This window comes from Antedon bifida, chromosome 3 (assembly GCF_963402885.1).
Source record: "Antedon bifida chromosome 3, ecAntBifi1.1, whole genome shotgun sequence".
In the NCBI taxonomy this organism is placed as follows: domain Eukaryota; kingdom Metazoa; phylum Echinodermata; class Crinoidea; order Comatulida; family Antedonidae; genus Antedon; species Antedon bifida.
In genome coordinates, this window is record NC_136228.1 from 12050168 (window position 1) to 12076136 (window position 25969).

Below are 25969 nucleotides of genomic sequence, written 5' to 3' on the forward strand. Positions count from 1 at the left end.
CGCCGTAGAGGGCGTAGATGCAAAAAAGTTCGCGGAACTGGGGTGGCAAATGGTAAAGTAGGTCAAGGGTGATCGATTAATACCAAAATATTTTTAAAAAAATATATAGGTCAAGTGTTATAACGTTCGTAAAAGCCAGTTACTTATTCGCCGTTGAGGGCGTAGACGCAAAAAAGTTCGCGGAACTGGGGTGGAAAATGATAGAAAAGGTCAAGGGTGATCGATCTATACCAAAATATTTTGAAAAAATTAAGTAGGTCAAGTGTTATAACGTTCGTAAAGCCAGTTACTTATTCGTCGTAGAGGGCGTAGATGCCAAAAAGTTCGCGGAACTGGGGTGGCAAATGGTAAAGTAGGTCAAGGGTGATCGATTCATACCAAAACATTTTGAAAAAATTAAGTAGGTCAGGTGTTATAACGTTTGTAAAGCCAGTTACTTATTCGCCGTAGAGGGCGTAGACGCAAAAAAGTTCGCGGAACTGGGGTAGCAATTGGTAGAGTAGGTCAAGGGTGATCGATCCATACCAAAATATTTTGAAAAAATTAAGTAGGTCAAGTGTTATAACGTTCGTAAAGCCAGTTACTTATTCGCCGTAGAGGGCGTAGACGCAAAAAAGTTCGCGGAACTGGGGTGGCAAATGGAAGAGTAGGTCAAGGGTGATCGATCCATACCAAAATATTTTGAAAAAAGGAAGTAGGTCAAGTATTATAACGTTCGTAAAAGCTAGTTACTTATTCGCCGTAGAGGGTGTAAATGCATAAAATGTTATTGAACTTTGACCGGAAGAAGTAGAGGAGGTTAAGGCTAACATGTTGATGCAATAACAAATCAGTTAGACAGTTATTACGTATTAAAATCTGTTTTTAAAAATATTTGTGACTGTCCCTTTAATTGAATTTGAATAAGGAACTAGGAACTAGGAACTAGTAACCAACTTCACAGACATGATTTCCCCTACTTTTTGAACGTGGTCTTCTATATTTGATCATTTATGTACTTTTTTTGTGTAATAACCGTATTTTAAAATATTTAATAATCATGGACATGGACTCAATACGACCTGGGTTGTTTATTGGAAGCTTGGATAGCATTAAAAGCGCCAGTAATTTAGCAGATATGGGAATAAGACATGTGTTGTCGATTATGTCTGAAAAACCATCACTTTCTTCACAGGAAGTTGTTCATAAATTTGTTGAAGTTGATGACGACTTAGAGGCAGATATTCTACAGTTTTTACCAGAGTGTACTGAATTTGTCAAAGATGGATTGCAGGAAGGTGGAATCCTGGTGCATTGGTAAGGACATATTAAAATATTTGTTTTTTAAACCCAGAGAGATTCATGTACTCACTCACTGTAATGAAATTCTAACATTTTCTTCCAGCTTTGGAGGAGTGTCAAGGAGTGCATCAGTTGTTATAGCATATCTAGTGGAGAAAGAATGTCTAACAGTGGACGAAGCTTTAAAAGAAGTACAGAAAATTAGACCTGCTGTCATGTAAGATATTCAAATCATGGTATTCTGAGTATTAATATGTTGTATGTTTTTTATTCTTTGCATCGGTCACTATTTTTGCATGTATGGATGAATGTGATTGTGCTGTGCTGAGGTGATCACCTCCAAAGTCTTCCACCAAAATTTAAAGCTTATTCAGGCCTTCTACCCAGCCTCTACTACAGCAAACCCACCTAATTGATAGGTGTCTACACTAGGCAAACTTTATGCCACAACAAAATGTGATGTGCCCATGGACATGATGATATCACTACCATATTTGGTTATATCACTGTCATATTTGAACACATTACACCTTTTGTCAAACTAGTTTGATAGTGTAGACAGAGCTTAAGAAACCTTTTGGATACTATGTCTATGATGAATAGATAATTTTTAAAAAAAATTTGTTTGTTTAACCTTTCAGGCCAAATGAGGCATTTATATCACAACTACAACTGTATCATCAAATGGGAAACAGAATAGACAAAGAAGATCCACGATATAAACGATTTCGTTTAGTACAATGGGCAAACAAAATCAAAGGTACAATTTGATTATAACTTACCTGTATTCCATTGGCACTTGTTATATAGAAAGTTATATGCAACTCTTTCTTAGAAATTGATTTCCTTTTAATTTTTTTCAATTTAATGGTTAAATATGCCATATATCACATAACAGTTATCACTGGATTTAAAAATGACTTTATTTTTTCTTACAGCTGGAGATGATACAGGTTACAGAATAGCAGCAGATCCAAAGAACAGTTCAACGTTACAAGAGGTGATCTTCAAGTGTAAGAAATGCAGGTAAATTACAATTAGAATTTTAGTTTTTAGGTGGTTGCAAACAAATTCATTCATATCGCATATAAGCAAGCTCGCAATGCACTACACATTATTACCCCGGCCATTTTTGGATCAAACATGTATGGAAACATACTCTCATAATAATTCAGCTAGTAATCAGGGCAAAGTTGTGTCTTGATCTAACCTGTACCCATCTTATACACCTGGGTGGAGAGAAGCAAATGTACTGTAAGTAAAGTATCTTGCCTAATGATACAAGCAATGCGGCGAGAGTTGGATTCGAACCACGATCTCGCAATCAGTAATCCAATTCCCAACACACTGCACCACACAGCCTAATCCTACAGTGATTCATTAGTATGTAAAGAACTACATTAAAATAATTATTGAGAGACATAGTGTTAAAATAGTGCGTTTGTTTGACAGCAGTGCTTTAGAATAGGCTAACAAAAATGTGATATTTCTTTCATTTGTACATGATATAAGTAAATAAGTGATTTGTTTTCAATTAAAAATAACAGACGATTGCTGTTGTCCAGAGGAAATATCATTGGGCATGATCAAGGGTCAGGACAAGAGGCATTCAAGTGGAACAAACGGAATATGTTAGCTGAAGTGAGCGCCGATCCCGCAACACAGTCCAGGTGTACATCCTTGTTCATTGAACCAGTTTCGTGGATGGAGTCAGCAATTATCGGCACCACACAAGGCAAGGTAAATATTTTATATGTACGATATGTTAAACTCAAAATGTTGTTCTAGTTTCAGCAAGGGTATTCATGATGGTGTAATCCTATTAATGATATATTCGATATACAAACACATATTTGTGCTAAACTAAAGTTAATGCTGTAGATGTTATACTACAGTATTTAAATTCATTGCAGAACATCACCATAAACCCATGTGACTCACCACTTTTTTAATTATACCACAACATTCTAATTCCTTTAGATTGTCTGTCCAAAGTGCTCAGCTAAAATTGGTTCATTTAATTGGTCCGGTAAGAAATAATTGATTGTATATTATGTGTACAGTACTGTATGTGCTTTTAAGCAAGAAATAAGGTGGTGGGTTTAAGAGTGAACTATCTTGTACGAGATACAGGGTTATTCTTTCTATTCCTTTATTATAAACATTGTAAACATAAATAAAACAATAATATATCAAGGGAAGGGCTAAAAAGTTCAGCCCCTAAACATTTAAGAATAATAATAGTTAATAAATAAATACGGGCAACCTTAAACTTAATATCAAAAAAGCCTATGTGAAAAGGTTGAACCTTACCAACCATGGCTGCGGCCCTGTATAATATTCAATGATTGAGAGGTCATCAAATGATATCATAGGAGTTTACTTCCACTGCAGAAAACACAAATACTACTTGAAATTCTGGTTATGTTATTCCAATGCAAACACATAATTCTCTTATTTATTGGCAGGTGAGCAGTGTTCATGTGGTGCTTGGGTAACCCCATCATTTCATGTGCATCTTAACAAAGTGGACAAAGTGATTCAACATCCTAAAGACCCTGTTGAGAGTCAAGATAGATGATCAAAGATGGTTCTCCATCCCTGAAGACCGTGTTCTAGTTTCAGCAAGCAATGGCGGATCAAGGATTTTGAAATAGGGAAATGAAGTGCTGAACTTAATTTGATTACAATCTTTTGCATTAAAATTTGTGAAATTTAGAGGGGACCCAAGCTGGTTGGGCTCCCCTTGAATCTGCCCCTTGCAAGGGAGCTGTTCATGATGTCCTGTGGTATTTATCAGCCAAAGATGTTTTATCAGTCAACTGATTTCAAACTTTCAAATAATTTAGACCAATATCTAGATTGTCTCTTTGTTGTCTTTTACCAAGGACATTACATACAAGCCTTGCTTTCATGTTGTCAGTGTCCCTTTACGAGCACCACAAGCAAGCCTTCTGATTTAAGCTTTTTTTCAGCACGATATATGTGCCAACATAAAATTGGATATAAAAAATTCATTACTTGAAAAAACTGTTTATTTTGTCTTTTTATAAGTTAAATCATTTTATTCATTATCATTCAGAGTTTTTTTTTTCATACGGAAGTGAATAACTTTATTAAAACTGCAATATGGCATATTCCAAATTTTAATCGTCATTTTCATGTTTTTGGGGGTCAATACATCTACAGTAGAACATCAGTAAATGATTGGAATAGTTTGCCATATCATATAGTAAATGCATCCTCTACCAATAATTTCAAAACCCATCTTGAAACACACTGGAAAACCCACAACCTAAAGTTTGAGCCATATAACCAAGATGTTCAAAGAGGGACTCGCAAACCTTGACAGGTTTATAGTCTAAAGGTCAAGGTAAATCAAGGTAAAAACAAATCCAAAAAAACTAAGACGTAACATATATATTGCCTTTTGTAATATATGCAAATATCACCTTTAAAATATATTCAGAGAAAGATGTTTCTGAACACTATACTGTAGGCAATATTGCCTCGCTCAAAAAAACATACAAATAACAACACAGATAAATAAATTAATCATTTTAATTAAACTTTGCTGTTATATATTTCATCTAATAAAAGTAATCATTCCTATCAACAATAATCAAATTTATTTTGCTTTTTACAAATCCACAGCAATGATATAAGAACCTCAATATCTATATTAATTGTTTGTTTTCTACACTTTATTATACTATTGCCCTACCAGTACGTGTAGACACCAAACCACCTACAAAACATATAATATAATAATTATAGATATTTAATTTATTAAAAAGGTAACTTGAATGTGGTCAATGGAATTCTCATAATATTACAAGGAAGTATGACGGCTCTCATCCAATATTACTTGTTTACCTGGTATTACTATTCCAGTCGCCAGCAAGTGAGGGCGACCTCACAAGTCCTAGACTCAATGCTAGTCGTTGAAGCCAGGTCAATGCCTGTGCTTTCTCTTCTGGACTTGGTATAACCTGTAATAGATAATATAATAATAAAATTGTAACTTTTTTTAAACTGAAAAAAAAGGCAGCTCTCAACAAAGGTATACTGGGATTGGGTGTAGGTGAAGCGTCTGAGCAAAAATGTACTTACAGTATAATAGGAATGCTGGACCATACATACTGTATTATAAGTACGGTCTTGGTTTTAAAATCATTCAAGGGGTTACCTCATGCAATCCGGGACATGTCCAGAATGTTAGTGATCTCTGAACTTAATTGTAAACAACTCTATTATTGAATTAGTTGCAAACGTAAGTACACTAGTAACACAATATTTTACCTTGTCAAGCACATGCCGGTGAATCAGACCATCTTGTCCTATGTAAAATGTGGAAAATGCATCAAAATACCTAAATTAGGATGAAAACAAATATATTAGACCCACATAGAGCGATATAGTGTAATGTAAGGAATTGAAATACTGTAGCTTGCGAGAGGCATGTCTGACATTTTGATGTATCCTTGGGCAAAAGACCTCATTTTTCAGATTGCACATTCATGGTACACTACTGTATACTAGGCACTGCACTGTGACTGCCGTGGGTCCATAGAGGGCACACTTCTGTAAGTTACACCAAAAACTAATTATTATAAATTTACATACATATTATGTACTGTATATTTTATTTTTAGTTCAATTTGAAAACTATGAAAGCCTTGTCAATATAAATTATTACTGAATTACTGTACTGCACTCTGTGATTGATCAGTTACATTGAATGGATGGAATGACCTATATTTTTCATACCTGTATCTTGATTTTCTTCTCAATAGTTTATTAATATAATAAGTATGAGCTGGTAAGCCTTTGACGCGCCACCGCACCTGAATATTGTCTTGCTCTTCTTGAAGATTTATTTTTAATACTTCCATTTGTAAATCAGTAAAATACACAAAACTTGAATACTTCATAGTCTGGATACTTCCTTTATAAGCAACAAGACCACTGGAAACAAAAACAGATAAAAGACTAGTACAGGGGTGGATCCAGCCTTAATTTTGTTTCCTGTTCTTGATGAAGTACTAACAACCGGCTGCGAGGCTGCAGGGGCTGTTTTAGGAGTGGTTAGTTTTTTTCAATGGTAATAAATTAAAATACAAACCGTGTTTTTATATGAAAAATCTTGTTTTCAAACAATATGTTAGAATTGTAAATGTTAAAATCATGATTTTTCGCAAAGAAATTTGGCATCTGAAAGAAACAAACATTCAATTCATTCATTTGCTATCTGAATTACAGATACTGATAACACTTTATTGACCCTACCACAAGGTGAACAGGGGGTGGGGTTTCCACAAGAAAAAGGTGGAGGGGGTCCTTATTAAATGAAATTAATACTACTTTTTAATATTTATTTTTGACTATCAGTATTATATGCTTGACACCGTGGAACAACATTTGAAAACTGCGAACACATATTTTAAGAAAGTCACATAATTGTCCTGCAACACCTGAAGGAACTGCATACTCAACATACTTACTTCTTCCGAAAGCTTTTCCATCATCAGATTTAGTTGTTCTTTACTGGGACGTAGAGCCTTTACTACATCTTCACCATACTGTGATGACAACTGTGGTACACCTCTCCGGAAATAGACATGGCTTGTTGAGTGTACATCATTTGATTTGACATCACCTACAAGACTTTTAAAGTAACTATAGCATTTTATATCATTCTCACGCCATTCATTTCTTATGATATCGTTGATTGTGCCTTGGTCTTGTGTGATATGACGATACTTTTCAAGTTTGTTGCTACTGTTATAATTCATATCTGCGTAACAAGCAATATCATCTGCATTGCATTTGTGAGGTTTTGCAGTCGTGCACATCAGTCTATCAACATGCAGAACGTCACTAACAAGCTTCAATATCTTCTCTTTTAACTGCAGTTCTAATATACTTGAGGAAATCAAAGACAACAAGGCATTAATCTGACTTTCCTCTATCATAAAGACAGCAGGAAGCTCTTGTTGTTTTTTGTTTCCAATTCTCTTTGCATCATCTTCTTGTGCTTTCCACATTTCAGCAGGATAGATACGCATGCCATCTGTGAGGCACATAACAGATGTGGGTCGGACATCTTTATTAAGTGATTCTGATCGTCTACTTCTAGATCGATTCTTAAGATCATGCTGTCCTTTGATTAGAAAATGTAAGTCCTGACAATTAAAGACTGGTCCTACATGTAGCTTTCCATTTGTTTGGCGGTACACACTGATGCGAGGGGCAGATAACTTCTTATTCTGAAGTGAAAGAGAAATAACTTTAGGGCCGTAGCCATGAGCATGATCCAATTTTCACCACCCAACCCAATTCCCCAGCACAGATCGTCATATTTTATCCTCGTCTGTTTTTAACCTCTCATTACGGCCTTGAACTTTCCGAATATATATTTTATTTGTATTTACTTGTTTATTTGAGTGTCAGAAGAAGTATTCACACGTATGGCGCCGGCATAAGGCTGGCGTACACCTTGCGTAGCCTACGCCTTTGTGTGTGGCGTTATTAACATCATACCCATACCCTATCTTTTTAACTAACGCCACGCTAACTCCAGCGACGCTTGAATAAAATTTGTAATAATTTTTTATTTATATTTCAAGAATTTACTAATTTTTGTCTCAATAGATAACACAATTAAAATCTTCGATTCCATTGCACAACCTACCCTATCTTGAAACATTGCACTGGCGCAAGCCATGTCAGGCCCACTGGGTGAGGCACCATTGTTTTGGTGGCATTGGTCCCAAGTGCAATAATAATAACAACAATGTCTGTCAAATATAGCTGGCCTAGGACCCGGCCTAGGCCTAGCAGAAGCCACAAAAGCAGCCTTGCACGGTGCCAATAAAATTCTTCTGCACAGCAAAGACTGGTTTAGCAGTCGTAAATGATTCATGGTAAATATATAATATATTCATATATAATTAATATAAGCTTAACAAATCATTCCCGTAGCAAACTTTTGGATTTTCACATGTTCCCGATCGGCCATGATGATGATTTGTTTTGATGATGAGCCAGATACAGATTATATTGAGAAGAAATCTATGTCAGAAGCGCCACCAACGTTGATTCCGAGAATGGTGGTGGGGCCGCGGCACGTTTTATATTGTTTGTATTGTATTGTTGATATTTATTAAAGATGTATTGTCCCCCTGAAAAATAATTTGTACAATGTTTTTTGTTTAATATGCCATTTTAATGTCTCATAATAGTTATCAACTTTGACCAAAAATTGGATCTAAACAAAATTAATTTACCTGAAAAAAGCAAAAAAAGGTCAAATTGCCTGCCAGCCAATAGATTTTTGGTTGAATTTAACCATTTTTTATGTCGTTTTATAAGTGAAAAAAATTTGGGGGACAATACATCTTTAAATGTAGACTAGCTATTAAACCTGTATAATAATTATATTATATATTATAATATTATATATATATAATAAATATTTATTATTCCGTCACATCATGAATATTCATGTATGGATGCACACCCTCTATAGTTTCTGCCTTAACCTAATATGAAAAAAATAATGCTTCCCAGTCAAGCAGACTACACAAAACTTAGCAAGAGCACGGTTCTCAAGTAAAAAAATCGTTCTAGAGTGTTCTAAAAGAGTTATAGTTATTATTAAACAACATATTGAACGATAAATTGAATTAGATTACAGTCGAATCATGGAGGTATATATACAGTATATTTTTTTATAATTTTACTTTCTATGGACCAGAGATCCTGAAATCGGATTGAATGAATGAATACCTCTATGGTCTAATAATATGCTATACATAAACACCTTGTTGACTGCTTTACACTAAAATGCATAGATTCTAAAATTTACAGACAAAAGAAAAAATACTCACTTTGTGAAATGACAAGATTTAACAATAATTATTACAAATATCGCAAACAGCAACATTATCCCTGTATTAAACAGTACATTATTTTCTATAAACAAACCCGAATTATGCTATGTTGTCTAGCTTATTCGTACGATAAATCGACATATTTAAATCTTTAGAAAACACGAGAATACATTCTTTAAGCACATCGTAAGTGCTGTAATCTTTCTTTCATTACTGTTCAAACGTTTGGTAACCTAGTTTATGCCTTCACCCTGACTAGTCACCAACCAACCAATAATGTAGACGTTTTTAACGACTCAGCAAGAAGCTTGTAAAGATAGACGCCGATCAATTTCCTGGAATATTTTTAGTATTTTAACTCACATTTTAAACTACAATTATATTTGCCTGCAATGCTATACGAGTTTGCATTATTTACCATCAAGATGTAGGCCTTTTATTATCTACCAAGTATCTTCTTCATTTTGTATGCGTGAAAAGATGATTAAGTTCTCGGGCTTTGTGTATAAAGTGATATTTTAAATGTCACATTAATTATAAATAAATTTCAATTGTGATGGAAACATATCAATTTAAAACAAGACTTTTCAGATACAACAGCTTCATTGCGCATTTATTAGTTACGTACAAACGCGAATCTACAGATCACTATGTCGGTCAGTTGGCGGGCGTTCGGTTGATCGGTCAGTAAACACTAACTCAAATTTGAGCACGCGACTCTGCAGCCAGTTTTTTATGTACTTTATACTATAAATCACATTCATTTGGTAATCTTTATTATCACTGTGTAATAATGCTATATCCATTATCATGTTTTTATCTTTACTCTTAACAATTTTTTACAAACAATTTTCATTATTTTATTTATGTTTCACTTTATGTACACGTCAACTAACGATCAAATAACAGTTTTCTCATCGCAACTTGTACAAATTAATTTAGACAACTATTACCATTTTCAATAAACATATACACATCAACTAGCCTACGTACATTTCTACCCTAACACAATTTTTCAAAACTTTCTATTATTTAAAAGTCGAAGATAGGTCTCGGGTCCATTCTATTGTCGCCACAGATTGATATCTTCATCAGTACTTCTATGAATGGATGATTAGGTGGGAACACGAACGCTAGTTGATCATACCCAATACCGTTGATTACGATTAATCGGGAAACCACCTCACGATGTTATTTTATCATTGATTAATTATTATTATATTTATTTGTATTAACTGTAAACGTTTGGTATGCTAATTAAAGTATAGCAATATATATATGATAATGATATGTTCATTTTATTATTAAATATTATAATTAATTATTTGTATTAGATTGCAATCCATCACATGACAAACATTCAGTTACCTTCCAATGCGGAAACAGCTTGTAAGACACTTCCCGCGCGCTCATTCCAACATGTTACGTTTTGGCAACAATGTAATTAAGACAGTATATAGTTACACTGGGGTTTCCTTTTCACGTACAATACAGTATTGCTTTTCATTATTATTGATATAGTGTATCTAAAATTTGAATATAATTACAAATTAACAAATTAATTTCATTGATGATCATTTTGATAAATATGAATATATACTTAACTAAAATATTATAACATTGTTAGATAAAATATCATAATAATATTTAAATTTTAGTAATCCACAAATCTTGAAATAAATCTCTCAATATTGACTTAGTTTCATTCGATTGTTCAAACAAATATACCAAAAACCTGAATAATTATTATTTAAATCATTTCTAAAGCACTAATGTTTTTTTTAGACTCTCACAATTTACAATCTATATTTAGGCCTACAATAGGCCTAATGATCGCAATTGTAATATAAAACAAATTAGAAAAAAAAGTGATCATTATCATTATATTATTTCGAACTTGTTTCGTTCATCTTGAAGATGAACATAAGTTCAAAATATACAATCATAATGGCCTGTTTTTTATCTACTTACTTTTATTTTTTATTTATTTCAAAAACATTCTAACTATTAAGTTCTCACTTACAGATGATGTATTTAATATAAAATAGCAAACATTTTGAATAATCCACTCAGTTTGTTTCATATTTATCATATATATCAGCTTCGGCTGGATGGACCACTCTCATAAAATATTGTTGAAATAAATAAATAAATATCAAAATAATAACAATTCCCTCTGGGTAATGATCATTAAGGCAAACGTAGTTACATCGGAGTTTCGGATACAATATTATGCGTGTACCTAAAATCGATTTTATTTACTTGGAAAACTGAAATAATTAAGCTTATAGTATACAAAGAGATTGGCTATAGGGCAGAACATCGACTGAAATCACGAAGACATACACTAACTTCACCATCATAGAGATTGGCCGATTGAGGATGCAGCCATTGGGTGGTCCCAATAATCATTAGAAACATGCGCAAATTAAGCAAAAGATTCTTGATTGTTACTTGAATCTCTCTTTAAACTCAAATGTGTAATTTGCTTTTCTTTAGGTGAATTCAAACCAAAAGAAATAGTGTTACCTACACTGGAACTGAGAGAGCTACTCTTTGTTTCTCTAAGTGTTGAAGACACCCCGATAAATCTTTTACGCACCTCTTCAATCCAAAAACTACGAACATCCTTATTTCTTAAACAATACATAATGAAGATAGCGAAGCCTTGAAAACAATTCAGGATACAGAAGAGTATCTGAATCACCTTCGAGGCACTACCAATTGCAAAGAATCCAATAACCCATGTCAATCCCATAATTACTGATATGCACGCTGCGTTCTGCAATAAATGCCTGCTTTTCTTTTGTCTGTGAGCTTGTGCTGTTATTTTACCAAGTTTACTTATGCTGCGTAACACCATAATAAATACAACCGTATTAAAGAGTAATATGATTGCAATAGGTAATGCTACGCTGTAATACATACGGGTTACAACAAGGAAACAGCTGTAAAAAAAGAATTACATGCACTCATTTTAAAAGTGATTTATTCTAATATTATGAACGACTAAAATATTAAATATAATATAGGCCTACAAACAATTTTGTTATTTTAAAGAAAATATGAAATCAGTTTGCAAACATTTAAAATATGAAAAGAAAATAAGAAATTTAAAGATTTGCCATAAATGAAACGCAGTATGTGTTATAAATATATAGTATAATATGAATCTAAAAGTGTTCAAGTATGAGGCTAGGACTATGTAGGATTGTACATATCTGTATTTCAAATTCAAAAAAATTTTAAAACTTGATTCTAGAGTAGTCAAACCAAATTTTTTGAAACTATTAGTAATAAAATTGGGTCTTTGTTTCATAAAAGTACAAGCATTGCTCTATAGAGGTCCCAATTTTGAAATATTGGGAGACAAAAACATGATCAAAAATGTTTCGTTTGCCATGTGTGGAAATTAACATACATAATAATGTTTTCACATCTAAAAGAATTGGAAGAAATTGCAGCATTGCGGAAGGCATGAGGTTGAATCGAATTATTGGGAAACTGCGAGTTTGTATACTCAATTTTTATTGAATATTATTATATTACAATTTTTTAAATTATATATTATTAAACATTAACAATAAAGAAGAACGTTTTATAAATGAATTGTATCGAATGACTACTTACTAGTTTTTATTTGCGTAATTGTCAACATCAATACCAATAGTTATAGGAACAATCAGAGCTGGTATACCTGTGAACAGAATAGATATAGTGATACTCGTATATCCCAATGTATAACTTACTTACTAAAAGTAAGCTCAATATATCAATGATGAATCTAGCGAGTAGCGCTTGAGGTGCATGGTTTCCATTTGATAACATGCTCTGACAACACATTCATCAATAACTTTTAATTATGTAGTTTACATGAGCAAATAATTGTGGATTTAAGTATTTGTACTTACCCCAAGCAAAGAGACAGGCTTTTAAGAAAAACCTAGAAACGTGTGTATTATAAACTTTCACGATCATATAATACAGGTTAATAGCCTGCACAGACATCCAAAACATAGCCGTCAGCAAAAAGTAGTGAATCAAACCAGCGATGGCTGTACAAGTGCTCTCTTTCTTTGTTCTGTCAATCCCAACGAGAAAGAACAGATACAAGCAGAGTAATGATACACACACGTTGCATAAGATCTGCTGTGGTTTACTCTTTCGTACCTTTCTGAAAATTTCAATAAAACAGCATTTGTAATTTAACTTAACAAATGTGAACTCTAGGTTGAAATGTATATTATTAATTATTTTCATCAAATTGAGGTTTACCCGAATTTTCTACAAACATATAGCAAATTTAAATAACAATGTTGGAACGATGTGAATAGTCCTCTACATAGTAGGAAATAATTAAATACAGTGCAACAACACTATGTACTTAAAATCTGCAGTGAGAAACGAAAACGAATAGATGTGTCCAAGCTCCAAGTATTGCAAACAAAAAAACAAGCCTATCAAAAAGAGGTATTGAAATTTATAAAATCCAGGAACTGGAACCCCAAGAGAAATGGACCACATTAACGACTATTTTTCAAAAATTGTTATGGCAAGTCATCATGCTTTGCCCTATGTGATGAAGATTGGATTTTGTTTAGCTATTTCACACACACTTTCATTCGGGTAACAAGAGCAAACATCAGAACTTATTTACCTACCAATTACATTTATATTATCATTATAACTTTTCCTTTCAAATCAAGAGTTTTTGCCAAACGTCATACTTGAATTTCCAGCCAGTAAACTCCAACTTTATAATAATAAATGATGATAAATTTATTCATACCTGTTGACTGCAAACGAAACTATAGTTGCAAGTAAACAAACGATTGAAACACCAAGACCAATATTTGTGATGTACCTTGCTATTTTTGGTTCTTCTTGATCTGGATAAAAATTCTAGAAATAATAAAAATAATATTTATTTTACAATTCATAACGCAGTACCCATGCTAGCTGGCATTGATATGTTTTTTGACTGTTTTTTATGGGATTTACAAGCCCGCCATATTGTATAAAATATTCTCAGACAAATCAGTATGGTGCTGGGAACTGGGAAAACAGTGATAATAATAAGTGATTTTATTAGAAATTGTAAACCAGACAGGAACATTCAATCACGACTGGGCTGACGTTGTAATAACTATTTAAATGATTTATTATAATGCTATTAATATTAGTTAAACAATTAAAATTATCGTTGCTTTAGAACTTTCATGACTTACCATAAGAATTGCAAAATTTGTTAAATGGTCGCAATGACAAATTTGTCTGTCACTGCCATCCAATGATCCATTAGCTAAGTAGCATCCAGCACTTGACCAGCCACCATTACCATCATCAAGTTCAAAATCCCAAAACACACAGGTTGTCTCGTCATTATTTTTGGAGATCTAAATGAAAATAAATAATCCTTGGTCAAGTAATCATGCAGAATGTGGTATTTTATCAAACATTATTTTTTGTTTAAACAGTGTTAAAATAAAGATAGCCTCGTCACAAGTTTGCAGAATTGTAGGCATATTATCTCAACTTTCAAGAAAATAGAGCATCGTTACTGTATAGAGGAAAATCAACTACGGCAATGTATTCTTATAATTGTACCACTAAGCTCTTAAACGTGTAGTCCCAATGGCAGATATGTAGGCCATTTATCGTATCGTTCAGTTATAATAGGCCTAATAAAACCTTATGTTGAAATTTCTAATTACCTCAGCAGGTATAAACGTTGTAACAATTGGATCGGATAAATTGTTCAATTTGACTCCAGGTATTGACAGTGAAATGATCTGACCATTAGTTCTTGTTGCATTATTTAACTGGTTTGTTGGAAACAGTGAACTTTCATTATATACAACTGTAACCACACGGAAAGCAGTTGTTCCTGTTTAAAAAACACAAAATTTAAATAATCAGTAAGGAAAGAGTTTTCTGCTGAACACATTATTTCTAAACATGCAGTATTTTGTTATTTTATTTTTTTAATATTGTTCTGGTGTAAATTTTAAGATTCTCTTTGAAACATTTGGAAATATACAGTATGTCATGCTTCTGTATACGTCTCATACATTGGATAAGGAGTATTTTAATGATGATCCTGATCCAGTTGTATTTCGAAATCATTTTCATTTGACCACTTACCATTGGAGGCTGCAAACATTTTAGTAATTGTTGGAGGAATGTAGATACTGACGGATGCGGAATTATCCAGATCTTCCTTCTCACTAAATCCTGTCACATTCACTATTACATCTGCCGATTGGTAAGATGCGATTCCAATCCCAGTGTGATCAAGTTCATTTGTTGTAACATTCTGAGCTTGCACTGCTACACTGCTGGTTACGAATTCATATTTATCTTTTTCAAGATCAACTACTGCTAATTGATCTTCAAGAGATTCAATAATTCTACTAGGAGCTTGTGTTTCCTTCTGACTCTCCAAGAGAACCATATCATCCACTTCAAAAAGACTAGAAATAGTGTCAACTAGAGTTGATGTCACCTGCATGAGAATATAGAGACGTAATAACACATGAACAAATCTAGCTAATATGTTAAACTACTACGGGATTGACATTTTTTCATGAATAAATGTTACGCACCTACTGTAAATTAAGTTAGTATTTTAAAATAATAAATGGATAAACTAACTTTAGCAGATGTTGAATTTACAGAAGTAACACTTTCAATAATTGCTGCAGTTGCTTCCAAACCATCTGGTGTTATGCTATCTGATCCAGTTGCTGTAATGTTGTTAACAGCTGTAATTACTTCCTCTACATTTTCTTCAGTAACTGTGATCTAAATTAAATTACAAAATATATCAAAATTAGGGAAGAGTGAATCCCTGTTAACATATTGAACTAAGTAAGCAAATAATAATTTTAACAAATCATTAAATAATAAGTTCATTCTAATTAGATCTCATGTATTTCAGTGATTTCAATATTCTTGTTCTTATGTACTTACCATATTTAATCTTTCTAAAAGTTCATCAGATGTAGCATCTCGACCACAGTCTTGCAACATTACATCCTGCCACACAGCAGCAGACAGGCCATCACTAAAGCATGTACACAAGCCTAGCGGCATAGGCCTACCATCTATTAATGACAAAAATACAGTATTTATATGACTACTGTACGCATTATTGTGAGGCTTACTATTACAATGTTCACCGCAGCCGTGTAATACATGAATGTAAATGAATCTGAATAATATATATATATATATATATATATATATATATATATATATATATATATATCACCGGGCGGTTTAGAATTAATGTTCTTTGCCTCTTGTGTGTATATATATATATATATATATATTCCTGTCCACCCAGGCAGCACTTGCCAGTTCGTATGCTATGACGTTATCCAAATTCCTTCACTTGCACTGATGAAGGGCTAGTGTTGCTCGAAAGCTCTGCTAACTTTTCTGGCTGTTACTTTATCGTTTTGATTTAGCTTTTCGCTTTTTTTTTGTATCTCCATTGAGATCCAGCCACTGATACCCACAGCATTGTCAATTTTTCAGTAATTTGCCTTTGGATTTATATATATATATATATATATAAATATGAACTGGAAAAAACCTGGGCCTATTGCCTCTTTCTTACATGATGTGTTGATAATGATTGATAATTATTTTAATTCCACGCAAGCTGTCAAAGTACGATATCACAAAATGTGTTGGCGTCAATGCATAAAACAGAAAAACTAAACCAAAATGAAACTCCTTACAGTTGATTTTAGATTCTGGACACACTTCTTCAGATGGTGTATTCTGACCGGAAGCAGCAGGGCCAAATGTCAATCCATCTATGATCTCTACATTGCAACTCTCTAATGAATAAAAACAATGTACAGGCCTATTGATTAAAATTGTCTACAAAAAACACAGATAAATAATTACATGATTAATGTTTACAGATGGTTGATTTTGAGGAAGAGGTTGCTAACTCCATGAGAAAACCTATTGATTAATAGTGGTTCTCATAAATTATGTTGATAGCAGCACGATACCGATAAATATTATGTTATCTATCTATTGGAAAAAAGTGGAAAGTATTCCCAAACAGAGTTTGTTTGTTTGTTTCTCCATACTTCATTCAAACATTGAAGCAAAATAATTATAATGATATTTAAAAAAAGAAGTGTGGAGGGATGGAGATTCAGGAGTTACATGTCAAATACAGTATGGAAAATAATTAACATCAAAAACATGCTCTTCTCTTACCAGTGCTAAATATGACAAGATTATCAAAATCTATAATCCCTTCATCTCCTTCCTTGCTAAATTCTTCTGATAAACTGTTGCTGAAATTATTGTACGTTTGGTCTCCACTTAGTTTGTATATGTTGATATCAGCAATCACACTCCCAGAACGTAGTCTACGAACTTGAACGAATATATCACTTATACTTATACTCTCAGTTAACTGAAAACGAGAAAAATAATAAGTTCAATTAAAGAACTGCACACATCTTCAGAGCCTGTTTCTACAAAAAATAACCGTAATAATTTTAAGTAAAACAAATAATTTTGTTATTTGGCAGAGGAATGTATGTTGACACCATACAAACAATACTGTTTTGTAACAAGAGCAATAATTGGTGTCCAGGTCAAAACTACACAGTAAAAATACAATGATTAAATAAAAAATGTAAACAAAAATTGCATGTCAGGAACAACAAACCAGGAAGCTAGTATAAATTCATAATAGCTCTTCTTGAAATGTTTTTTCACGAAAACATTAGTCAACAAATGACAACAAAACAAGCCATGAAGTCGGCACATTGTATAATGAGTCCAGCTGGTTAGTGTTCACTGTTTTATATAATTTCCGATGAGTAGTTGGTTACCCCGGTGTGCTGGTCTATTGGAACCGCAGTGGAGATGCTAGTTACCAATCCAGTGTACATTTAATTACTTACTACATCGAACTACAGACACTTGTTATTAAAATCTACTTTTATAAATCATTGTTTAGCCAAACCTACCAATTTTTCAATTGTAGTTGAAGTGTTTTTGAATTCTTCAGAGGAAGGGTTGTTTAATGCAGAAGTAAATTGTAAATTCTGGAAAGTTAATTCTATTGGTACCGCAAATGCATCTATAGGTTAATAGAAACACATTAAAATACAACAATATTTAATGTAGCAGTATACAGTACAAATTTGACATCAGTATAATGTTTCATATACACATAGTCCAAGTTATTGTGATATGAAATCTGTGGGAGATGTTTATATTAATGCATCACAAAGAAATGAATACATATAACGTTAAGGTGTTTTGTCTGTATCTTTTAAGTTCACACACTCCCCGTGTAATTGTGCTTAATTTGCAATTCTTTAACATTAGTATAATACATTTACCTGCAACAACAAGGACTGCCCTCATCGATGTGTCTGTTACCCCATCATGTGGCGATACCCCAAATGCTTTGCAGTAATAATAGCCTTGGTTTTCCAGACCTACTTCACTAATTGTGAGGTACTTCAGACCTCGTGTTTCAGAAGAGAGTTCGATGCCGTCTTTATACCAACGCCAATTAATTGAGTACGTTACAATACATTGGAAGTTTACTGTATTTTTTAAATTAACACTCGGTGATAAAGGTTGAATTTCTGCCGTTGGCTCACCTAAATTATACAATATGATACACATAATATACCATTAATGTACAGCAATTTGATATGATTAGTATTATATCTTATATTTTTCAATTATTTCGTAATCCAATATTAGGCCTAGATCTAAGTTGAGAAATTAATATGGTGGAAAGGTACAGCAAGTTAATACCTGGTAGTATTTGACAGAAGTTGCCTTCATAAAATGCAGGACAGTTACATGCAAAGTTTGTTTCAAATTGTACACACGTTCCTCCATTTGTACAAGGTGAAGAAGTACATGAATCTGTTATGTTATGGAAAAAAACAAATTTATTCAGTACACCTAATGCATCTCTTAGTCAACTATCTCAGTGTTGCACTGATTTTGTCAGTATAAAGGGATCAATCTTTTATTTCATTCCACATGATTATTGTGCCAGGTTTCTGGGTGCTGTTATTTTTATTGGAGGTTGGGATGACATTGCACACCTGTATAGGTAAATGAAAGTAGTAGTATTTCATGCAAAATTGTTTGATACTTTCCACAAATAGGCCTAAATATCATATCTAAAACATACTTGCCTCCTATTTCTATTTCAAATTGGCATGTGTCACTGTTTGTCGATTGGTCAAATCCAGTATACATTACTGTATGCGTACCAAAAGTAAATATATCTCCTGAATTTCTTGTTGAACTTAAAATGACAATTTTTCCAGAGTTATCAATATATCTGGGGTCTGGCCAAGTAATGGCAATTCCAGATGTTGTAGTTGCAACATCAATGATGTCACCAGGACACTCTAACATCGGTGGTTCATTATCTACAAAAAATAACCATAAACACTTCCTGCTAAAATATATTCACTAGATATATATATATGTTTGTAAACAAAATTGTACGGGTTTGAGAAATTTAAAACTCATTATAATTATTCGGATTTACGTCTTTCACTATTTGTTTCAGTTTGTACTGTTATGGATGAATGGTTGGTAGGTGATGTGATATTTATATTTTGTACTTTATTGACTGTTCCAATCCAAGATTAACCTACTAAAGTTAGTTGTATTGTAGATCATCCTATCCTGGTTTGGTCAAGTTAAATACTAGAGCTTAGATAAATGTACAATATCGCAGTATACACTAATTATACAAGCATTATCATAATATTTTATTATTAATGTACCAAATACAACAAAACGTTACCTTCAACAATAACATTAAATTCACATTTGTTTATGTTATTGCTGTTATCACTAGCCGTGTATACAACAGAAGTGGTTCCAATATAAAAAACACTACCAGGACTAGTAGACGCAACAAATGACACTTGGCCTGAGTTATCTTCAATTTCAGGAGTTTCCCAACTTACACGTGTATTAGATGACATATGATCAGTTTCTGTTAAAATGCTATCTGGACAAGATTTGAATACTGGATCTTGCTCATCTTATAAAAATAATCATAGAAAATAACTTGATGAAGGTTTCATAAATAGATTCAAAGATCGATAGCTGCTTACAAAGGCTTTTGATTCATGACACACTGTCAGCTACGGATAAAAATCTAAAAATTGTTATAGAATCATTCAATTGACTTATACCGGCTTCAGATTAAGGATTTATTTTGTGTACTCAGATAAACTTATATATTAAGGTGAGTTATGAGTGAATGAATGAACAGTAATATTTATTTCACTATTTCCATAAAGCACTTTGTACATGAAATATAGTATTTGATTAATTATAAAAATGAAACATTATTAGAAATTAAAAAGTCATTAGTACATCTTTGTGATAATCAAAACATAGTGTTAAAATATTCTTTTCATGCAAATCAAGATTTTGAGGCAATAAAGAGAGACCTTGAAGGAGAAAAATACGCATAAGACACAAAGTAATCTAATTTAAATTAGTTATTTCCCGCGGCCATATTCATATTTGTAAATAATAAGAAGTATCTTGGAAGTATACATGATAAGGCGGTTTTTAAAAGGTTCATAATAGCATGTATCAACATTGGATTGGGCATTGTTATTGATTATTAATACCAATGTTATAATCGCCCAAACAGTAGCTTTGTTTCTTTTCACTATTGCATTTGTGCATGAGTTCTCTTAGTTGCTCGTTAAAGGAGGGGACATGTGATTGTGGTGGTCTGTACAATACACCACATATAATCGTGTGTTTACCATAATTAATTTCTTTAATATATAAAATCCTTCCGGTGGTGTCAATAACTATAAACTATAATAAATCATCTCTTACTCTAAAAGATAGATTAGATTGGCATAAAGGGCTCTCCGACCCTGTCTTTTCTGTTTATTTTTTGTTTTTAGCTGTGTAATTTGGGACGACGTGTCACTTCGGGAAATTCTATCTTTTCAGGTAAAAGCGTTGGTTCAGCTATTTTTTAACATTTTATTTCTCCTAGACATCTATTATATTTTCTTGTAAACGTTAATATTTAGTGTGCTTGAGATCAAAGTCAATTTGTGGCGTATAACAGGATAATTTTAGTTGTATCTAATGTTGATGTATCGAATAAATGTCCTAGGTCACGTGCCTAGGAACGAACGTTTGATTTTGGTCGAAATAAAATGTTGAATTAAATATTGAATAACGTCAAAGTAAAATGTTTGTCAAAATATTGACGACAATGAAAAGTCCTCATATGGCTAGACTTTCTTTTTAAAACAACATATAATAACATGTGAATTTCTAAAAACAATAATAATGTAATTTAAAAGTAAAGTAAAGAGCCTATTTAAATTTCCTGTTTATATAGCTAATTAATCCCAACAAAAATATATCCTAACAAAACAACATTTAGAAGAGGCTATGCTTACCAATAACTGTAACTGTAAAGTTGCATGTTCCTACATTGCCTGAACTATCAACTGCATCATATATAACATCAGTGCTACCAATATCAAATAGATTATTTCCAGGAATGTGCTTGGACGTTGGCGTTATATCTTCACCACAATTGTTATTTACTATTGGATCTCTCCAGTTAACATTAACTGCTTGATCTGAACCATCTGTTGTATTAGTTTTAATATCAGCAGGACAGTCCAAGTGAGGACCCTCGTTGTCTATTAGGCATATATACAATATATTATACAGCATAAATATTTAAACATTTCCATAAAAATCTCAAAATATTTAAAGGAAGTGACGTCACATTTCAATCAAAATCTGCCTTCACTTGATGACACCAATGGGTATTTTTATAATAATTACAAATTACATTTTCTAAATTGTTGCAAATACCAACCTATAGATCAAAATTACAGGTGTCATTATGCCCAGAGTAATTAGTTGCTGTAAGGCTGATGTTTATCTTATAAGGAAAACATATTATGTACAGGTATATGTATGTATTTTACTGTTATACAATTCATTCATTCAATACTAATTGAACCAGAGGAAAATGTTTTCACTATTATGCACAGCAAGTCATAATCTTCTTAGTCGCAATATATGAAATCACCTCAAATACGTTTTACATAGTATTGTAACTAATTAAGAAAGATGCATTTTTACAGAATTGCCTTGCAATTATTATAACCTACTAACCTGTTGGGCACCTGAATCTGACTTTGTAATTTTCACATTGTCCATCTGTTTGATCATTATTTTTACAATAAAAACCAACAGCAGTGTTACAGGTCACAACATCTCCAGTAGAAGTGTAGGGCAAATCATCAATAGTTTGGCATTCAATGCCTGTTGGATACAAGCACATTTCATCAGGTTTGTCCTAATATAGAATCAATTTCAAATACGATAGTATTTTTTACCTTTGTTTCAACAATAAATATATTAAAAAGAGTCCAGTGATTCTTAGAGGCATCAAGAAAGCAAGCATATACAGGTTTAGTTTTCATTTTTGAAACATTTTATTTGTAAAAGTCCACTGTGTGCCATATGAATTTATAATCAATTAACAAAGCTGATAGGTACTGTATATTATTAGTAATAAATGTACACACAATAAACCATACATACTTTAAACAACTCGCAAATAGTTTCCCAATCTCCAGTAACTCTTGGCCCGTCTCGGTTAAACCAGGGTGTCCATGGATCTGTAAATACAAAATAGCATAGTACCACCAACTAAGTAAGTTATTGTTATCATTATGCCTAAACAAGTGTTTGTTCGCATCCGCCACCCCCTAATAGTCCAGTCATTTTAACTTTTTATTTGGAACTAATTGCAACAGATATATTTTTCCACCATATCAAAAGTCCAAAAATAGAAGTCAAAATATGTTTTGGCGGCCATTTTGGATTTATACAAATTAGAAGTCTTTCCTCTATTAGGAATTTTTGGGACTTTTAATATGTTGTTCTGGGGACCTCAGAGAAATGCATTGCGGTGGACAAAATTATGTTGCAATTAGTTCCAAGTTTGGCTAAATTTCAGGCTAAAATGACTGGACTATAATTTTTGAAAATTTATATTTAAAAATCTGATTATTACAATTAAAAATCTTAAATTTGCTCTAATTAAGCAAGGGTTAAGCTAAATCATAGCTTATTTGTCAATTATTATTTTAATAAGTATCGTCAAAATAACTTGTAATGTACACAATACTTTTTTAAACCGGACAAAACTTATGTGAAAAGTATGTGAATAGAAGTTCTACAAACTACTACCAATTCGTTTTATTGTGTACCAAACATTGAAAGGAATTTGTACAAGGGGCTTTTACTGTGTAGGCCTATTGTGAAAATAAAAGATTTCATAGAATTAGAAAATAAAATTTACTACAATGAAGTCACGCAATTCCATACATACAATTCTTACAGGATGCTTAACTTTTCAAAGGGGCATCTCAAGTATTATGAACAATAATCATTTTTTTACCATAGTCAATCCACTTTGTCAAAAGACGTTTCAATCACGTCAGAAAGTTTATTTATGGGCACGGTTTGTTAGTAAATTAGCGTCACAAATGTCTTACGAAGTTTTATGTCTGTCCGATTTATTTAAATACCACAAGGCAAATGTGTTAATAAGAAATCATAAGATATAGTGTGTAGTGTGTGTGTGTTGTGTCTGCAATGAGGATTTGATAGACGGCCATGGCACGATGATGCCTGCAGGGTTTATTAATCATTTTCGGTAAACGAGTTCTGTGGTAGATATATTTATATTAGTAGGAATGAGAGGCAGGAATGTTGGCAAAATGTATTTATATATATTTGTTGTTCAATTAAACACACATAATTTTAGACGTTTCAAATTTAATAACTAATGGTGAAATATATAATATCATACAATGTGTATGGGATCGATATATCTTCCGGTATGTGTGTGTTTATGACAGGAAGTAAATAGAACATACCTAAATTAAAACACAACAAAAAGGCAGAGCTTGGCCACAAAACACTAGCCTATAATGCGTTAGTCTTCGTGGGGAATGTAAGCAATGTTCGCTAATGCTCAAATAAAGAATACATAATGGCATGCTATAATATTTTATCTATGTCATACTACACAGAAATGAGAATTGACATGTTCTATATTTATGATTATTTAACAGTAGTCGTGTCGAGCGCCAAGACAATAACGATGGCACAACATTATTAAATCTACAAAATATAATATTTGTTAAATCAAAAGTAAGATTATAAAACAATCTGAAAATGTAGTAATTCTGACTGATGTTATAGTCCTAAGGATCAATACCCGAACTAACTAACTTAACTACAAAACATATATTTATATTAAGAGGACAGGAAGGATAAGTAAATAAATGGATACTACATCCTGATTGACTTTCCTTGGAATACCAACCTAAGGAATGTAGTGTTCCAAGTTAATTAAACATAGGGGAGAGTAAGGGGTGAATAACCTTTGTAACTATAATAGGGTTTGGTCCCACCATGTTACAGATTACATGAACAAAAAATGTAAGGCGTTATATATTGCATTGTCATTTTTCAGTAATTTGCCTTTGGATTTATATATATAATTCAATTTAAAAATATTTAAAGGATAGATTGTGGAACAATTGTGTTTATTCATATGTAATCACTACTTGTTTAATTAAGAATGAATGAAATACATTTTCATTGCAGTAATATTACGCGATGCATTTTTTGTATGATTATGATTATTGGCCCATTATGTATTACCACCAAACAACACAATAATATACGACTTTACTGTGGTAATTAGACATTCCCTAGAAGTAAACAAAGGAAAAATACTCACCCTGTGAATTGACCAGATTAACAATCAGTCCAAATATCGCAAAGAGTAACATTATCCTTGTATTAAGCATGCAGTGTGTACCATAACTAAACCGAATTATGATATGTTGTCTGGCTTATTAGTACGATACAAATAATTGTAAATACGTATCTCCAAAATAATGTACATAGTACAAGTTTCTATAATATCATAATCTAATTTTGTCTTCTGTCATGCATACTAACTCCATTCATGATGCTTTACAATTTACCCTTTTGACTTTGAAAAGGCAACCAGGACTTCTAGGAAACCATCTTCAACAGCCTTGCCATAGTTCATTCATTGTCTGCTCAAAATAGAATGATTTAAGCCGGAGTGACAGACACGTATTCAGAAATTGTGTTTGAAGGAACGCTAATATTAATGAAATATAAGCAAATAGGCCTAAAGATTCTTGATAATTTAAATATTCACTGAAAACTACAAATAATTAGTTTATCTTTGATAAGTTAACTTTTTTAATTTCCTATCTGGTTATCAAATTAAATTTGTTCCTGCAATTGTAAATTGACTCCAAAGTAAGGTAAGGTAGGCATACAGTAGATTATTCTCAATTATTATTTTAATACGTAGATAAAAATAACTTACACAATGCTTTTTCAAACAGAACAACAACTTGTAAAAGTATGTGCAATTCTACAAACTACCATACAAATTTGTTTTATTGAGTACCAAACATTGAAAGGAATTTGTACAAGGGGCTTTTACTGTGTATTGTGAAAATAAAAGATTCCTAAGAAATAGAAAATAAAATTATATAACTATTCGTACAAAGAAGTCACGCAATTCCATACAGACAATGCTTACAATAAGTTTAACTTTTCCAAGAGTAGTGTTACACCATTACGTTAATCCACTTTATACAATTAACTCTCCCAATGCCAGACACCTTTGGGCTTTATGT

The 25969-nt window shown here is 32.5% G+C and overlaps 3 protein-coding genes across 3 annotated transcripts; 1 reads left to right on the forward strand and 2 right to left on the reverse strand.

Annotated features, from left to right (window-relative positions):
- The first annotated feature begins 930 nt into the window (after nt 1–930).
- On the forward strand, nt 931–4089 carry LOC144837742 (dual specificity protein phosphatase 12-like). Its single transcript, XM_078692977.1, has 7 exons — nt 931–1296; nt 1385–1498; nt 1923–2041; nt 2220–2307; nt 2829–3021; nt 3262–3310; nt 3750–4089. Exons 1-7 carry the CDS (start codon nt 1040–1042, stop codon nt 3860–3862), a joined length of 933 nt encoding a protein of 310 aa, XP_078549103.1. The 5' UTR covers nt 931–1039; the 3' UTR covers nt 3863–4089.
- A 735-nt stretch (nt 4090–4824) lies between these two features.
- On the reverse strand, nt 4825–8298 carry LOC144837741 (uncharacterized). Its single transcript, XM_078692976.1, has 6 exons — nt 7976–8298; nt 6786–7550; nt 6407–6495; nt 6052–6249; nt 5584–5653; nt 4825–5273 (listed from the first exon to the last, which is right to left on the reverse strand). The coding sequence occupies exons 1-6, from the start codon at nt 8204–8206 to the stop codon at nt 5154–5156; spliced, it is 1473 nt and encodes a 490-aa protein (XP_078549102.1). The 5' UTR covers nt 8207–8298; the 3' UTR covers nt 4825–5153.
- A 2830-nt stretch (nt 8299–11128) lies between these two features.
- LOC144838147 (adhesion G-protein coupled receptor G6-like) lies at nt 11129–18587 on the reverse strand. The gene is made up of 13 exons (XM_078693508.1): nt 18563–18587; nt 18185–18297; nt 17421–17622; nt 16925–17026; nt 16149–16282; nt 15831–15980; nt 15321–15681; nt 14891–15063; nt 14405–14572; nt 13966–14078; nt 13088–13350; nt 12807–12873; nt 11129–12124 (listed from the first exon to the last, which is right to left on the reverse strand). The coding sequence occupies exons 1-13, from the start codon at nt 18585–18587 to the stop codon at nt 11605–11607; spliced, it is 2391 nt and encodes a 796-aa protein (XP_078549634.1). The 3' UTR covers nt 11129–11604.
- Nucleotides 18588–25969: the final 7382 nt, after the last annotated feature.

Bases quoted from the DNA above. Each gene is read 5' to 3' on its own strand.
- LOC144838147 (XM_078693508.1), bottom strand. From the start codon at position 18,587: ATGAGGGCAGTCCTTGTTGTTGCAG. The intron at 15,064-15,320 runs GTAAGTGGTCAA...TTTTTTAAACAG, and splicing joins AATGTTTGCAGCCTCCAATG to GAACAACTGCTTTCCGTGTG. The intron at 14,079-14,404 runs GTAAGTCATGAA...TATTATTTCTAG, and splicing joins CAAATTTTGCAATTCTTATG to AATTTTTATCCAGATCAAGA.
- LOC144837741 (XM_078692976.1), bottom strand. From the start codon at position 8,206: ATGAATCATTTACGACTGCTAAACCAGTCTTTGCTGTGCAGAAGAATT. The intron at 5,654-6,051 runs GTATGAAAAATA...ATCCTAATTTAG, and splicing joins AGAAGAAAATCAAGATACAG to GTATTTTGATGCATTTTCCA. The intron at 5,274-5,583 runs GTAAAATATTGT...TATCTATTACAG, and splicing joins ACCGGCATGTGCTTGACAAG to GTTATACCAAGTCCAGAAGA.
- LOC144837742 (XM_078692977.1), top strand. From the start codon at position 1,040: ATGGACATGGACTCAATACGACCTGGGTTGTTTATTGGAAGCTTGGAT. The intron at 2,042-2,219 runs GTACAATTTGAT...TTTTTCTTACAG, and splicing joins ATGGGCAAACAAAATCAAAG to CTGGAGATGATACAGGTTAC. The intron at 3,022-3,261 runs GTAAATATTTTA...TAATTCCTTTAG, and splicing joins TCGGCACCACACAAGGCAAG to ATTGTCTGTCCAAAGTGCTC.